This window comes from Merops nubicus, unplaced genomic scaffold, assembly GCF_000691845.1.
Source record: "Merops nubicus isolate BGI_N331 unplaced genomic scaffold, ASM69184v1 scaffold5950, whole genome shotgun sequence".
Lineage (NCBI taxonomy): Eukaryota > Metazoa > Chordata > Aves > Coraciiformes > Meropidae > Merops > Merops nubicus.
The window spans coordinates 13,050-31,056 of record NW_008580769.1 but is presented as its reverse complement, the minus strand read 5'-3'; the positions used below and the strand labels follow the sequence as shown (position 1 = coordinate 31,056).

Below are 18,007 nucleotides of genomic sequence, written 5' to 3'. Positions count from 1 at the left end.
GCGGCGGTGCCCCGCACTTCCCCGCCGCTGCCCTGCCCGCGCCTGCCTTCTTCACCGCCGTCTCCCAGCTGGAGCCCCACGGCCTGGAGCTGGCAGCCGTCGCTGGCACCCCTGAGAGGCAGGCTCTGGTGGGCCTGGCACAGCCTACCCCAAAGGTCAGCCACCGCCCTGGCCCCCAGCGGGCCTGTAGACCTCGCTGACGGGGTGTCTGCAACCTGCCTCTGGGGTAGATGTGGCAAAGAGCAAAGCTTGAGGCCTCGCAGGTTGTGGTACAGACTCTTTTGTTATGCCCCTAAAAGCTTTGAAGATATGAGGTGCAAGAGGTATGAGGCCCTCTACAGCAGGGACATGCAGGACTGACTGACAACCTGCTCTGTACAAACCCTTGTCTCTCCTATATCCTTACACCCTCATGGTTGCAGAATTGCTGCTCCTGCCTGGAGGCCATGCACAAGTCAATTTTAAACCTTGTTTCACGAGGGTAAGCTACAATTGCTGAGTTTTCTTCAGCAAAATGCCCATTTCCATAGTGGTGTAGTCCAGAAAGTATCTGTACTGACCAAAGCCTGCAGCTTGTCCACACACAAATGTGTCTAAGCTGGCTCTGCACTTTTTGGCTGTGACATTTCCTGAGCACCTCAGTGGAAGCACTGCTGTGGCATGAGCTGCACAGGAATTAACCGTAAAGTGATTGGTTTCATTAACCCATTTGCATGGCATTTTGCATATTTACAGCACCTAGAAAATCAAAGAACAGACAACTTGAATAGTTCTCCATTTCCAGAGCTGTTAGCTTTGAAGAATCCATCAGGAACATGATCAAAACATATAGTTTTGTATTATAATGTTGGAAAATACTGAATTAGAAATTATTTAGGAAAAAAAAACATAGCACATGCTCGAAAATGTAACTCCATTGCAATCCTACACACCTTCTAGATAGATACACTTAGCTCTAGTCATCTGCTTACAGCCTGTTGCCATCAGGGAGGCAGTCAAAGATTAAGGCTAAGCAAGTACTTACTGCTTTGCTGAGTAAGGGTGGAGTGCTAAATCAGCTTCTGAAGCACAGGTTACACCCCACAAACTCTTAATCAAATTCTTATTCTTCTAATTCTGCTACCAGAGGTGTGTTATTGTGTAACAGCGTAAAGGATGACACCACGTTTTGATAATTTTTTTCCCCTTGATGCAATAATTTCATTCTCCCTTCATCCTTCCCTGGGGAACTGGTTCTGTAGTACGGTTCATCCTCAGAGAAGAGGGGCAGAGAGTAGTGTGTAGTGAGCCCAGTGAAAGCAATGCCCTCTGCTTGCAGAATATGAGAGTGCACGCTCTCTATTGGGTAGAAGCATGACGAGCTGAATGGTAGCTGTAGGGGAGAGCAAGATGAGGCTGCCTTGGTGACACTGCATGAAGTTGCTTTATTTTCTTTTTGACATTAGTACCCTCATGAAGTCAACAGTACCCCTATGTATATCTACGAAGTGGCCACCGAGTCCGTCTGTGAGTCAGCGGCCAGGCTTCTGTTCATGAGCATCAAGTGGGCCAAGAGTGTCCCAGCCTTCTCCACCTTGTCCTTACAAGACCAGGTAAGGCACCTCCAGTGTGAGTGGCATTGGTATGGCCTGCCTGGAGAAGAAGGTTCAGATCTCAGATTTGGTCTTGAACCTTCAGCCCTAGACCTTTAAATTCATAATGGACTTCAGCAGTTCTGAAGTTCAGAGCAGAGTTTTGGTCTGTCCTGAAAAACAGGCAGTGATTTAGAAACTGATTCACTTCAACTTTTATTTTGTGAAGCAATTGAAAATCAAAACAGGAAAAAATTTAATACAAAGTATTATGGGAGGACAAGTTCTAGAGGAAAAGTCAGCAGGCTGCAGACCAAGCTCAACATGCCAAAACTGCTTGCTCTACTTTTGGGATGTTTCCCTTCCATAAAGTTTGGAACAGCATCTTACTTTGCTATTTTGGGATGAGAAGTACTTAGTTAAGCAAACGGCCTCAGGACATGACTGAAGTGATTTCTGAAGACCATTCCTCTCCTCTCCTCTCCTCTCCTCTCCTCTCCTCTCCTCTCCTCTCCTCTCTGTTATAATTACCCACAATCAGATAATTATAAAATGGGAGGCAGAAAATCTACACAAAGCTCAAATCATAAAAGACTTCTAATACTTTTATATGATTGAGCTAATTTCCCAAAATGGTAACTAGGAACATTGTGCCTTAGATGTTACATGGCATTCATCAGAGGAATTCATTCTTTTCCATGGATCCATGTTGCAAGTGTTCCATGCAACATGGATCACTTGCAAATATCTATTTTGAACTGAAAGAAAAGAGCTTCTTACAAAACCTGTATTTTTTTCTACCTAAAGATAAATCATGATGGTCACAATGTGATACGAAGCTAAGGTACATTGAAATGTTCCTTTTCTAGCAGCAGACACATGTTTTAAAATCCTCGTCATAAGATTAAACAAAGGGTGATGCTGCTGAGCACCGGCTGCAGTGCTGCTGGGTAGTGAACATGAGAGGAACGATGAGATAGGGCCCAAGAGGTTACAGACACCATTAGGAAGACAGCAGTCCCAGTGTGGCATGCTGCTCTCTAATGGTGTCTGCTGCTGCTGCTCCTGGGTCTGAAGCACTGGAAGTGCTGGAGCAACTGGATCGGTCATACCAAGCAACTAAAGAAACAGGCCCAAATCTCAAGGACAAGTAGCAAGTGTGTCACTACAGCAGGAACCATGGGAAGAGGCTGGGTGCACCCCTGGAGTAGTGATGTCCACAGGAGGCTCCTTCGATAAAGGCTTTGACGTTAGGGATGCATCTCCCACAAGGTCATCTCTGTTAGTATGCAGAGGAGGGGCCAGCAGGATTTGGGAGCAAGCGTAGTTTCCATTGCACACGACCAAGCATGCCTCAGACAGCGAGGCCATCACCATACTCTTCCTATTATCTTTAAATAACCCACTGTCTCTTTGACTTTCATAGCAGGGACTCATGTTAATGTGTTACATATTAAAGTTCAAGCCTCTTCTCAACACCACCTTTACTTGCTGTACCATGTTGAAAGCCAGATTCCTCAAGACTCAGAGCTGTGCAGCTCTGAAGCTTTACCCTGGGCAATAACTTTCTGATTTTTATCACCTTATTTCATGAATAACCAGATAGTTGATTTTTATAGTAGTGTAACTGCATTATTTGATTTGACAATGGCCCAGCTGTAAGTGCCTGCATTTCTCTTTCTGTATCCCTGACATCTGCCTGAGGAGAGTCTAAAACCTTTTCCTGGATTTTGCTTTATTTTTGTGCTTTTCCAAAGAGGCAAGCATATTGTGATTCTGGGACTCTGTGACAGTTCCATCTTGAAGGCAAGGAAATAAGTAGAAACTAATTTGCTGACAAAACACAAGTCCGAGGATTGCTGTGTCACGACCCTCAGGAGAACAGTGGTTGTGTTCCTTCTCCAGCTCCATACAGTTCATCCCATTGTGAATTGGAAGACACTTAACTAAAATGCCATGCTTGGAGTTCTGCTGGCCTGCAGACACCTGCCCAGCTTGTCTGTAAGACAGGCTAGCCCAATGCAGGTTCCCAACAAAAGGTCGTACTTACAGGATGGCTTTAAGAAGCAAAACCAGTCCTCCAGAAAGCCTGGTATTTCTTCTTTCTTTGAGGAAGGAGGGTAATTATTTTAATCAGTGGTTTTACAGACTTATGCATAGGCATGAAGAATGCTTCAGCTATTGGAATAGTCTCTTATTTCTAAAGTCTTCTGACTTTGAAGACTTAGTGAGAAAGAACATATGAAAATGATATCTTTCAGGAACCACCATTCATTACCATTGTATCTGCATGAATGAATGACAAAAAAAGTTTCATAAAAGCAAATGAAAGGCTGGTGAATCATTTCCTATGTCATAATGAAACCTGCACATCCCTCAGGCAGGATTATCCGGAGGAGGGTCTGGGTTCACAGGCTGCAGCAGTTACACCTATGGGCAGGTTCAGCTGCTCGCAGAACAGAGCTGAGATGGGCACTGCACTCTAGACACACCCTACACCCCCACACCTCCTGTGTCATACAATAATCCGGGCAGCTTCCAGTACTGTAAAATCCAGTGTAACTATTTCAAACAGCAATTGTACATAGGGACAGAAATGCTTTCCTGTCACAATTTCCTTAGACAGGTTATGTAGAAGTTCTGCAAAGCACATGGTGCAGAAAGGCACAAAACTGGTGAAAGCGTGCGGTGACAAGCTGAGGGCAGAGACTCTGAGCTCTTCCTCCCATTCTGGTCAAGCAGGATGGTTTAAAACTCACCATGCTGTTCAGAGTTAGCACATAGAGGAATGAAACACTTCTACTGCATGCTTTCTCTACAATCTATTACTTTCACACATCTGATTCCAAGGAAACCACCACCCATTTGTTACAACATATATTTTTACTTTGCTGTTCCTTAACAACTCTTTATAGACTTAAAACAACCTCCTTCCTATTTTCCTGAGAAGCTAAGCTGCTGATACTTCCAGGGACCACATCAATATTACTGCTTGTGGTTTGGGTTTTTTTTTTTTGCTGCGTGTGTTTTGGGCAATCTGTTTTCACTGCATGCAGCTACAAGATGATACCTCCTGAGGTCATTACAGTTCTCTCCCCTCCAAACCTCTCCCATCCTGTTGAGAGGCATGAGGTCCCAGCAATGTGTATGCACCACAGTATGTTCTTTAGGCCATGAACTTCAGCTGACCTGGGGGCCCTCCAAACTCCTCTTAAGAGTCGGTCTGGGCCAACAATCCATAGATGCCCTCAAGACTAAACGTACCTGTTCTGCCTTTGCCAGTCTGCATTACCAAGAGTCTTGTCTCCTCTTCAGATGCACCACTGCCTCTCCACAGAAATCAAAGGCATTGCCACCAAACAGAGCAAAACACCTCCTCCATACAACCAGGCAATGTACCAAAATTGCAGAGAACTACCAATGCTGTCAGTGTAGGTGCTTGGATACTCAGTAGTCTAAAAGGAAGCAGCCCCTAGTGCCTGGAATTTCTGAGTGATTGTGAGCAAAAAGCAAGACAACAGGTGACACTGAGAAAACCTACATGCATCCACATGCTGTACTTGAAAGTGCTAAAGACTTGCTTAGTAAGGAAGGGGTTAAAGATACATATGAGCTCTAAATCAGTGCTCCCTAAAAGTGATGTAATTTCAGGACATTGTCTAGGCTGTTCTTCACATGTCCTGCCTTCCTGAGGGAAAGGAGGGTGATCCCTAGGGAGCAATAGGAGAGCACCCACCCAACTTGCCCTAGGTCAGCTATCTGTGAAGGGAGAGGAGGAGAGAGCTCATGCTGTGCTGAGAAACACAGGCGAGTGCTCATGTTTTGAGCAAGCTCCCTGGGGTAGTTCTCACTCTCCTTTCTCTTTCTCTTCCCTTTTGCTCCACAACATGGTGCACAGTGAGCCCAGCCTCAGCGTTTTTCTACAACGCAGGGACCTATTTCTTGTCACCTTCTCAAAAAGCTAAGAGAAGACCTAATGAATGCTGTGGGAAAAATACCATGACAGGCATTTCAAGAAGTTTTTAAAATAACAGAAATTTACATATTTAAATTGTTTATAAATCTATAAATTATACACTATGTTATATTGTACATCTATTGTATGACAGCTGATGCTTTTGGAAGATGCTTGGAGAGAACTGTTTGTTCTAGGAATAGCACAATGGGCCATTCCAGTTGATGCTAACACTCTACTGGCTGTATCTGGTAAGAATTGCACAATTTAATGACTTTGTTACAAAAATTACCATAAAAATACATTACTGAAAAAAGAACAACATGTAAAGAATAACAAATTCCTACTGAACAATAGAACATACCTGTCATTTATAAATCTATATTTAAATGCAAATAATGTTGTTTTGTGGTATTCATGACTGCTTGCATTGTCATTTAAATGCAAATTACTGTGTTTGTTATCATCCAAGAGAAGATTTTATATTAACTTTCATACAATATAGTCAGTTTACATGGAACCAGATAGACAAGTGTGACAATGGAGTGGATATTGATACAGAGTATTTTGTCAGAAATCAACATAAAATAAAGCAAATGCCTTTAATGTTATTTATTTCATCTGTTTCTGTCTTAGGCATGAACGGTGACAATACAGATTCTCAGAAGCTGAATAAAATTATTTCAGAAATACAGGCTTTACAGGAGGTTGTGGCTAGATTTAGACAACTTCGGCTAGATGCTACCGAATTTGCCTGTCTCAAATGCATTGTCACTTTTAAAGCTGGTAAGTAAAAAGAATCTCTTGCTCATCTGGTCTGGTAACTACGAGGCTGCTACTTTAAAGCAAACCTGATGTTTTAAACCAGACACAGCTTTGTATCATCCAACGGGTTTTCCAGTATTGAATTCCAATGGGCAGTGTTGAATTTTGAAAGTCTGACAGTGGAGTGCTGGGAACTAATGGGAACGTTTAATTTCCACTGATAGCACTAGCTGAACTGTTTTGACCCACACAAGAGTCAAGCTGATCTAGTAACTGATCTGCTTTCCAGTGCCTACACACAGTGGTTCCGAACTAAGGAGTTTCCGAAATGCTGCTGCCATAGCAGCCCTTCAAGATGAAGCCCAGCTCACTCTGAACAGCTACATTCATACCAGGTGAGTGATATCCTCTTGCAATACTTCTTGCAGCTGTAGGGGTAAAATCCTGCTCTCACTGTAGTGAAGGCGACATTTCCACTGACCAGAACAGGGACAGGACAGCAAGTACAGATCGGCTGTCAGCCTGCTGGAGTTTGGCATCTCCTGATGAGATAGAATCATAGAAAAGGTTGGAAAAGACTCTTAAAATCATGTCCAATCATTAACCTAACACTGCCAAGTCCACCACTAAACTATGACTCTAAGTGCCACACTGACATGTCCTGTTAAATACCTTCAGGGATGGTGACTGAAACACATTCTGGGCAGCCTGTTCCAGTGCTTGATAACCCTTTCAGAGAGTAATGTTTTCTTAATGTCCAATCCAAACCTCCCCTGGTGCAGCTTGAGGCCCCTTCCTCTCATCCTACCATTTGCTACTTGGGAAAAGAGACTGACACCCACCCCACTACAACGCCCTTTCAGGTAGCTGCAGAGTTGTAACGTCTCCCCTGAGACTCTTTTTCTCCAGCTCCCTCAGCCACTCCTTATAAGAGCTGTAGTCTAGACCCTTCACCAGCTTCATTGCTCTTCTTTGGATGCACTCCAGAGCCTAAATTTATTCAGACAAATGTAAAAAGCACTAGAAGGATAGATTTTTCCCTGGGAAGGGGTACCTGCTGTGGTACCTTTGCAGTTCAGAAGGCTGCATTTTCCTCTACATTTAATTCAGTTAAGTTTATTCATTTTATTCGCTAGCAGTGATGCTCAAAACACCACATCTCTAGCAGTATGAGCACTTTCCACCCAAGATCTCCAGTCCCCACATCATCTTCCCCTGCTGTTTAGACACAGAAATAGGGATGTAAGCAAGTTAAATGGCTCTTCCAATATGCTACCCTGAGTCTGTTCTCAGGTTGAAATGAAAACCCCAGAACTTAGGAATCCCATTTTGGTGTGGCAACAGGAGTGATGAGAATCATTGTTTGGAAAGAAAATATTCCCCCTTGTCTTATTCAGGATAAGTCCCATGGGATACAGAAATCTTAAAACCTGCTGTGAAAGCTGTAGCTGTCACCTCACAAAGTGTACAGAGGTGAGCCCAGGAATACACAAAATGCCCAAGCCCACGCTCTAGAACAGCTGGCTTTGGACAGATCAGTAGCCTCCTCCTATGGACCACTTCACAGGGGTGGGACAGGGGAGAAGCCTGAAGATGCACCTAACATCTTCTGCAACAGCTGCCCCACCTGGTTCAAGACTTCTGGGGAGAGTAGCGACAGGTCTTGTAAAGTCCATGTCTAAGTCCTTTAGCTGCAGCAGAGGCGCATGAGACTAGCCCAGTGGGAGATGAAGCAGTGGAAGAGAAACTTTCACACCACTTTTCCTTCTGAAATCTTAATTTGCTCTCATAATAGCTCTGTCTAGCAGACGTCCACCCAGTATCAGAGATTAGATGGCAGCAGTCTTTGAAGCACTTCTGTTTAGTCTAAATACATAATGTGTGTTGTGCTGGCTTCAAAAGCTGGGAGAAAGGATAGAAATTATACTAGTAGATGAACACATTACCTGGGGAGAAAATACAGCTTCTTTAACAAGAAAAACTATTTCCAAATGTCAATTGGCCTTCAACATACCTGGAAACCTAAATGGGGCAAAATAATTACCATGACAATCCAGCTAGGTTTAAATTGCATTTTAAATGACAGAGCATTTATTATAGGTCAAGCTCTTCCCTGAACTCCATCAAGAACATAGTTGTATAAGGGACACATCAGAGCAGATCCTGTCTCTGTATTGCTGCTGTTCTGAGGGAATAAACAAAGGAGCTAATCAAAACTCAGAGACATTGGTCTATATTCTGCTAACCTCCACCAAGAGGGTTTTCCTTGGGGGTCAACATTCTTGCTCATGTGAGTAAACACAGGGGTTTAGCACAGGTAGCACCCACCTGCATGATTTGTTGGATATTGGTCCTTTCTAGAAAGTAAAAGACTTTCTTTGAAAAAAATACTTTAAAACTTCAAAACCATTTTTTTCTCTCTCTGTCTCCCAGGTATCCCACACAACCCTGTCGTTTTGGAAAACTCTTATTGCTTTTACCAGCTTTACGTTCGATTAGTCCATCTACAATAGAAGAGGTGTTTTTCAAAAAGACCATTGGGAATGTACCAATTACAAGACTGCTTTCAGACATGTACAAATCCAGCGACATATAGATTACCTTAAAAAAAACAATCAGGATGGACAGTTTGAGAAGAACTTTTATCTATGGAGAATAAGCCTCAACTAACAAAATCTACAGGAAGCATAAGCCTGGGAATGTTTAGCCTTTAAACCCATTGACAAAAAAATACCCCAGTAGATATGATTCTGCTGCTCTGAACAGAGTGATTTATATCATGGAGAGAATGCTTTGTTCTACAGAAAAAGTGAAACTGGTTGGAATTTGGCTGCTATTCCTGTTACTACAGGATGGAGGCAATTCAGATGCCAGTCATAGTTAACAAAGACTCTGCTATTCTCTCATTTAACTGGCAGATCTGAGACAAAATGTGAAAGAAGGTACTTTAGTTTTTTCAGTATTTGGAACTGGGTGACTAAACTTGGCTTCTGTTGTAACATGAGACGCTGTGGCCTTCAGAACTGTTTTAAAAGTAGCCTATGTTGGGAAAATGTTTTTAATATGATAGGCAACACTTAAGACCAGGTTACCAAAACATTGCTTCTACTATAATACATCATGAAGTGGCCTTCAGAACTGATTAAAAAGTAGCTTATGACAGCAGCTCCATTCTTCCTGCAAAATAAACTGGTGATCTTTGATGCGATGTCACCACAATTTGTTCGGTTAACATCTCAAAGACAGAAGAGCTTTATACACTTCCTCCCTGACCTTCCCTCCTTCTTCCACACACACCAACACGCATTCACACCCACACCTGAAAAGATACAAGTCAAGAAAGGAAGACTAAAACAGCAAAACCAAATACAATGGAGATGACTGCTTCAGTGACCTGCTGGCTGTCCCGTTGGCACAGTGCTGAAACCAAAGGCAATGGTGGCCGAACTATTTGTCAATGAGATGTGCAGAGAAGTGAAATGACTATTAAAAAAACAATGGAAGGAATTATATTTCAAAGAAATCAAGGTTATTGACTGATACAATGCTAACAATTTCCCAAAAGTCTCCAATGCCTTTTTAGAAAACTCCAGGTTCTAATGTTGAAGCCTTGCCCACCTACACCCTCTCACACACAGAAACATTACAAGCTGCTCTTTTTGTGTATGAAAAAAAAAAAAATGTAGAAAAAACATTTAAAGATAGCTGCTGTACTTTTCAAAATTTGATTTGTTGTTAGGAACTAGCACTGAGAAAAATCAGCACTTGGGACTATCATAGAATGAGTAAAACTTTTCCTGTACAAAGTGGATTAACTGATTTGTGAAGTTAAAAAGTTGTACTCATTGTATTTACAAAGAATAAAAATATATTGAATTTAAATCACTTTCCACTGTTGTTTTAATGCTTGTCCTATTTCTGGATTAGTTTCTTCCACTGTACCCCTACTTACCAAGGAACAGAAATATTCTCTACTGAAAGGGATTGCCTTGGATGCTGTGGAGTCTCTGTCACTGGAGGTTTTAAAACATTAAAGGAACAGCTTGGGTGATCCTGCCATGGGGCAAAGGGACTTCTATGTCCAGCATTACAGCTGTTTCTGTAAATCAGACACCTACTGCAAGGTTTCCTTCCCCAGGGGCTGACACAGACCTTTTTCTAGGACACAATACTAAATGGATCAGAGGTCAAACCTAGTATAAACCTTCTGTTTCGTGTCATTGCAGTTTTCCATACTAGTCAATTGTTCAGCTAACAAAGGGTGATGAGTACAAAACCCTGCTTCACTTTAAAAGACTCTAAGGTTTTATTAATGTATCCAGTTGTGTAATCACACCAACAAAAGAGGCAACTCCCAATGCACTGAACAAGTTGGCAACAGGAGAAGTGAAACGTAGCGTTCATACAGCGATGAGCAACTGAAGAGCCCCACACAATAAAATGACAGGTGGAAGCACACATTGTGTATCAATGGCTCACTGGTTTTCAGCGCCAAGGAATAAAGATCACAAGTGAAATCCTAGCTCCATTGACTCCAAACAGAAAAAACTCACTGTTTATAAATTTAAGTTTTCACCCTAACTCTCTTCCGTTTGCACAGTCTGCTAGGTCTCATGTTCTATCCTTCTGAAGACAGCCAAGATCAGTCTTTTGACGAGTTGGGTGAGAAAAGGCATGGACTACTGGCCTTCAAAACATCTTCCGTGACACCTAGCATGGAGCACTTGAACACAATTACCACAGGGCACAGCACATTCTTCGAAAGAAACCAAAAAACACTTTATGCAGTGTTCTTCCTGCATGTGTAATAACCTTCAATCGTTTGCTGCTCTCTATGCTAAAAAGAACAAGTGACAGGGCAGAGAAATGAATTGTGGTTGTCCACTCTGTGACAGTTCAGGTTATCAGCTAATGGGGTTGGACCCAGCTGTGCAGAACCCACGACACAACAGCTGTTTCTGTAAGATTGACGCTGCAGTCCCAGAGCTGCAATGAACACGTGCTGCAAGGCAACTGTGCTCTGCAGGTCACCCGGGCAAGGGGGTGCAAGGGAGCAATGGCTTTCTCCCAGCTGCAAAGCAGTAGGTGCACACCCGTCTCTCATCTCCTTATCTACAGGACCTAGTCCAGCTGTGGGGCAGGCTCACAGGCTGGGAACAATGCCCATACCTCAGTGATTTAGGCACAGCTCATCTCAGACCCTGTCCTCCTCCCAGTACTGCAGACTGCACAGAAGCAGAGCCAGTGACATTACACTAGAATTAGGGTTTCTAGTTAGGTCCCCAGCCTTGAAGAACTAAAGGCCAAGCGCAATCCTAGTGTCCAGTGCAGATATCCTGTTGTTTTGTCAATTTAATCTTTTGCATACAGATTTCCACAAATGAGGTTAATAGTCTCAGTTTAAGGCGGCTCATAGCTTTGCCACTAAGTTCGTAGGTTGTTCTCAACAGTGATAAGTATTATAAGGAGGAAAAAGCAGCAGAGCCAAGTCTAAGCCAACATGTGCTGTTACCAAATAGCACAGAACACTGGATCAGATAGCTTACTGGAGTCTTCTTAAATACATTTTCAAGAGCATCTGGATAGGTAACTCCCACATCACATTTGAAAGCACTAAAGCAGCTTCTCCAGCAACAGAAGCATCTGGTGAGAAAGAAGACTTCAGCAGTGTTACTTGTGAACTGCAGTCTGGGCATCAACAACATGCACTTCACCCCTGGTCACACAAGCACAATGCTACAGCTTCCACACTTCCTTTAATGCTCAGGGAAGTGGTCTGTGATCACACTAGAGCAGGCTTGCTTAACTTCATAACCCTAATTGTCATTGTAGAGCAAAGCTATCTTAACTGGGGACTAAAATTATAACATGTTATAAGTTATATCAACATCTCTTCCTCCACAGGATGACAATTTCCACTTGTCAGTTGAAGCTGGGTTGATGCTTCTCACACCAGGTAGAAAAGGTACTCTCTTCTCAAACTTACTGAAGCCACAGATACGTTGACTACCTACCTTGAATGGGGTTCCAGCTTTGGCTCCAGGAGATGGAAACAGCCTTCAGTACCTTTGTATGTTCTTTAGCACTCGAGCAGTGAGTGCCAGCATCTAAGAGTATTTAGAGCTGGCTGTTAGTAACACAAGACTGCACTGCAGAAGAGCATCCCAGTAAGGCTGAAACACCAGTTCACTTAATATAGTCAAGTCCCTGCTTCTCAGAAAGCATTAGAAGCCACCCACTCAAGGTCAAGAGTCATGAAATATTTGAAGTGCATTTTCACTTTTATTTCAAAACTTTAGACAAGTTACTTTAGTATATAAATTTGATTTTTTTTCTTCTTACAGAATATAAAGATAATTCCCTCATTACTTCAGTATAAAGTGTTTTACAGGCTTGAAGACAATTGCATAAGTGTTTCTCACACATGGTATCAGAAATAGAGCAGTCTTTCTACAGAAGTTCAGACAGATGACTACCTCAAACAGCATAGCAGTTTAGTGAAATACAAGTGAACACGTGACACTACAACTGTGCAAGTTCAAGTAAGGCCAAGTCAGTAAACATTGTTAAGTCATTGCAAATAAGAGTGGAAGGGTTTGTGAGACATTGCAAGGGGTGGATGGTTTCATAGTACAATACTCTTAAATCAAGGATTCAGAGGGATTTAGCTAGAAGACAAGTGAGTTCTTTAATGCTATAAAGCATATGCAAAGCCCAAGCAGTGTACTCATGTTAATGGAGATTTCGTGCCTGTTTATCCTCAGCATGCCAAGACAAACTATAGCCTCTTAAAACCAAACATAAGAACCACTAAAGTGAGAAGATGGTTTCAGAACTCAAGTATGTCTTATTTTGGATGGTGTGTAGTTTTTGTCTATTACTTCATCTTGTAAAAACATGTGAAGACAGCGCTCATTCTGTGCCAGTGGGTGGCCTGCAACCCTGGAGAGGAAAAAAACCCAAGCATTAGTGCCAACAAATCAAATCTACTTGCAACTAGCCAGCAGAGCAAGGGTTAATAGCAACAACCTATGGTTCTGCACTGAGGCATAGATCCCACTTCCAGTTCACTGTTGGTGACTAGAATGATGTCTGGCAGCAAAATTTGTCATTGTCCTCTATATGAAGTTAGTTTGCAGGAACCCTGGACTACCTCTGATCATTTGGAAGCATGTTATGTCATCATTTGTCACCAGCAATTGAGGAAACTATCAAAGTGCCCATCCTAGCATTAGGAAATCTAGAGTTAAGCAAGCCACGCACGTTTCTGCAGGTTTTGATACCTTGGACACAGGATACCTCTCTAAAGGCTGCTTAACATTTCATTTCTTCAATTCAGTAGCAGTTAGCCCAGGCAGAGTTAGAGAGTTACTCCACCAGGGGGTGTGAAGGTCTTCTAAGGGCTCTGACACCGTTTAGAGCAGCAAGGTACCATAGTCACTGTTCCTAGCATGTACAGGCAGCACTGATACAATTAACAAAATGGCCTGGCTGTGCAAGTGTCTTCAGATATGAAAGAAGATCAAGCTCATCTGCTCTACTGTAGATTTAGTTTTGTTCCACATACAGAGCCACAATCCTTTTAACAGTAAAGAAACTGAAACTGAATTAGAAGACACTCCAAAGCTTGGAAGAAAGCCACAAGGTATTGTATTTAAATCCTTAAAATACCATGCAGTCTTTTGTGTAGGTAAAAATCCAAGAGAATCAATCCTTGGAAGTCAATCATTTATGGATACAAAAATCTAGAGCAGTTCAGTTTGAGAAAGTTACATCCAGTTTGGTCAACCAAGACAGGCTTCTTCCTTTAAAAGAAAAAGCCCTCCATCCTCCCTAGGACAGCTTGTGTCAGTCAGTCTCCATATCTGTCAGCAGATTTCTAGTCTAGATGGAGGTTATCCAGTAGAACACATGTAATACATAGTCAGCTCCAGTGGCTCAGCTTCACTACTTCCAAGCACATTGGTGCATCTCCTCCAAATGTATCTATTAGTGCTTTATCTATTAGTGCTTATTGCACCACAGGACAGACCCACTTGCTATTGAGGTCATCCTTTAATGAGGAAGCTGAGCTCTCCTATTCAGCCTTGATAGATTATTTCAAGTACAGGGATAAAACCTATCAATCTCCCAAGGTTCTAGTAAATGGGCAGCAGTCACAAACATTAGTTCACAAGGAAGAGAGTCTGGAATAACTACTTTGAGTTTCTTAGCCCCATTAGACTGAAGTTGCTGGCCTTGAACTTCAAAAGAGATACAGCAGAAGGTGAGGCAGTAACATGTTCCTTCACCCTTCAAGAAGGCTTGCAATTTCATGGCTGAATTGCAAGACTAGATTTGATCTCTCAGATTCAGCTGTTTCACATGAAAACCTCACTCTGCATTGGCTTTTCCTCAGTATTCTCCACTAAGGTGACCCTTACACATAGCAGCTGCCTCCTCAAGAGTTTTCATGTATCCCAAAGTCAGGCTCAGACAGATAGGAGTATTGTAATATGACCAGGCCTGTGACTCTCATCCTACATTGATGGTGGTAGCAGCAAGTTTGCCCAAGAGCTGACTTAAGTAAGCTGCACTGCTGCAATTCAGTCCTTCGAGATGTAAAAATCTAGAGACAAACTTTGCAACAACATCCACCTTAACTCTCCCTCACTGGCATTAGACACAAAGATCTTTTCTGGATACAGCAATATCAGTTATCTGAGGATTCTTTCTCTGGTTCTAAAGGCAAAGACCAGCTTTGACAACACAGTCATGTGGATGTATTATGCAAATTAACTTCCAGTCTAAGTTCACCAGTAAGTACCCAGAGTAGTTGGCAGAAGCCTTAAAGTTTCTACATGGTTCAAACCTTTAATTAGTAATACCTGCTTGATGAGTTGGTCAACCTAGAAAAAAACTAATGAGGTTGAATAGGTAGTTATGCCTGAAGAGCCTTGTTCCAGCTGTACTCAAGTCTCCTAATACATCAACATCTGCATTAAGTCTGATTTTACATTTCAAAGGAGGAAAAAATGAACGTGAAATTATACACTTCCACAAGATCAATGTATTGCTTGCTCTAGGACTGAACAAGTGATACCAGTAAACTGGCCACTCCATTTCTAACTACATTTGAGTTTTTCAGTGAAAAAACCAGAATCTTCAAAACATTAACAGCCCTATTCCCCTACATATTGCTAGACTCAGCATACAAAACTTCCAGTAAAGGGTACTTCTGCATTTCATGTGGAATCCCAAGCCTGCACAGATAAAAACTGAACTGTACAGTCATGACCACCTTGATTGTGTAGCTGTAAAAAGATTCAACATTCTATCTTAATATAAGCACATCTGCTTTCATGTAGTGTAAATGCAAAATTAGATGCCTTGGAAATTCATTCCACTTGTCTTTGAATAGAAGAGCAGTCTGGAGCATTTTACCTGCTCAGAACCACTAGCAATACCTCAAACTGAGCTAAAAGCCACCTATGCAACAAAAAGGGTTTCATACAGTCACATTTACTTCCATAAGGCAGGCTGTTTTAGTGAACCAGTCACTTGTAACTCCAAGCCACTTACCTGAACTGCGTAATAACTGCTGGGCAGATCCTTTTCTAAATTCTGGCTTAACTCACAGACATGCTCTGTTTAACAGCATTACTACTGGATAAGATTAGCATGCCAGTGGAACAGAGAAGCTTGACAGCCCTCCAAAAGTCCAAGTTTTAGGACTGTGGACTTGGACCTGCCCTAGACTAGATGGTCCTGCTCTGGCAGGGGGGGGTTGGACTCGATCTCTGGAGGTCCCTTCCAACACCTAACATTCTGTGATTCGGGAATACAAGGAACCTCTTCAGACACCAGCCATTGAAGAGGAGAGGTTGACCCTCGTGATTGCTCAGCTTTGTACTCAATATGACACGTGGGATGGAAAACCCTGTTGGTCAGTTTAGGGTCACTTGTCCTGGCTGCTCCTCTCTGCAGGTGCAGCCTTTTACTTTCTGCATTCCCAAACTGGCACAGAGGATTTAGCAGTGACCTTGGTCTGCACACCAATCCCTGGTGGTAACTCTAAACATGGAGCATTATCACTGCTAGAAGCAGACACTGTCTGCAAAAACATGCTGTTAACTTCAGAAAGTACAGTTAGAAGAAACTAAGAAAAGTAAAATCACTGAACAGAACTAATTCTAACTCAAACCAGGACAAGGGAGCAGTCCCAAATCCAGCTGATCTAACCAGTGTTGGCTCTAGAGACCAGAGGAGCTGGGTAACTGACAGTATTCCTTCCTACCCACTGTTTGGATCTGTACTGTAAAAGTTATTAAAAATTAGCTCCTCAGGTCAATATATGGATAGTGGTTGGTCGTGTCAGACAGTAGAAGAATCACAAGACTTTTTTTACTATAAATTTCTGCTCACCCTTTGAAAGGCAGTGACAAAAGTCAAAGTGTCTACTTCAAACTATGCACGTCCATGCTTCAGGTAGTGTTTTTACATCTTCAGAAAGATTCTCATGATGACTTGAGAAAATATGGCTCATTACACAAGCTGATAATACCTCACATCTGCAATCAAAGTGAATGGCTGCAAGCCCATTGTAAACTCCATTGTTTACCCAGTGGAGCATACTTTTTCAGAAACTAAGTAGAAGTATTTTGAATGCTATAATTTTAGTAGTAATTTGCACGAATTAACAACAACTTTAAGACTCATTTCAGCTGTTCAGGTATGCATAAGATATCCAAGCTAAACACTGGATGAACAATGTTAGTGTCCTACTGCTAGATCATGTGAAAGTTATGACTCTGAACCTACTGTAGCTACAGAAGTTGAAGGATTATCAGCCTTCATTTAATTTTCTGGACCCAAGTTCTGGTTTTGTCTTCAGATAACTAGACCCACTTACTTGTTTATGAATTGTTCCAGAGCCTGCTTCCTTTCCTCTATAAAGGAATCATCAAATATGCCATCATCTCCTCGGAAGGGGAGCTGACGGAGAAGTGCTTTCCCTGGTAGAGGTGGTACCACAACCTGAAAGATTTAAAGAAATGCCCTTAAATGCAGCCTGCAAGCAAGTTTATACACATCCTGTGTCACTTCTTTCTCCCAGAGGATCCTACAAAATCACCACCTTAGTCAAGTAATAAAACACAACTAGAGAAGATGAGTATCTGCCCATAGAGGTAAGTTGAATTCAAGTACTTGAACTTTGAATTAACTCAAAGCTATTGAACAGCCTCTAACATTGTGTAACTAAGACTTGCTAAAAGACTTGACAGTGTTTTAGTTCTGGACATTTTCAATCACAGTATCTGCTCTATATGATACATATGGTTTATAACATGATAATACTTCAGCATAACTACTCTCCATATGTCTATGAAGACTTGTACTTTTTATTTTACTCACCTTGCTTTCTCTTTCTAGTTCATTCCTTAGCCATTCAAAGTCACTGTATCGTCTTCTGACTGTAGATTCTTTCAATTTGAAGATAGGTAGATTTGTCTGAAAACAAGAACTTAAGCTACTGATTAAGAAATTATAAGTTTTGATAAGCATAAGCAAGGAACAAACCATTAAGTTACAAATTGGTTCCACTTAAGCAACAACAGTATTGAGAAACACTCAAGATACAGAAATGCAGATAAGCTGTATGAGTTAAGCTGTGTTTCAAACCGCTTAACAGTGGCGGTGGGCCCCATTTATATGGCTTCTTAATCAGTAGTATCTT

General features: G+C 42.0%; 2 protein-coding genes across 2 annotated transcripts; one reads left to right on the top strand and one right to left on the bottom strand.

The window, feature by feature from the left end:
* Positions 1-5: 5 nt before the first annotated feature.
* Positions 6-10,167, top strand: NR2E1 (nuclear receptor subfamily 2, group E, member 1; the record flags this gene model as incomplete). The annotated part of the gene is made up of 6 exons (XM_008938123.1): positions 6-155; positions 1,446-1,592; positions 5,681-5,777; positions 6,163-6,312; positions 6,581-6,686; positions 8,725-10,167. Coding segments are annotated over 6 exons (813 nt in total), but the record flags the coding sequence as incomplete, so codon positions are not given.
* Positions 10,168-12,536: 2,369 nt separating this feature from the next.
* Positions 12,537-17,803, bottom strand: LOC103770709 (sorting nexin-3; the record flags this gene model as incomplete). Its single annotated transcript, XM_008938017.1, has 3 exons — positions 12,537-13,233; positions 17,183-17,307; positions 17,686-17,803. Coding segments are annotated over 3 exons (349 nt in total), but the record flags the coding sequence as incomplete, so codon positions are not given.
* Positions 17,804-18,007: the final 204 nt, after the last annotated feature.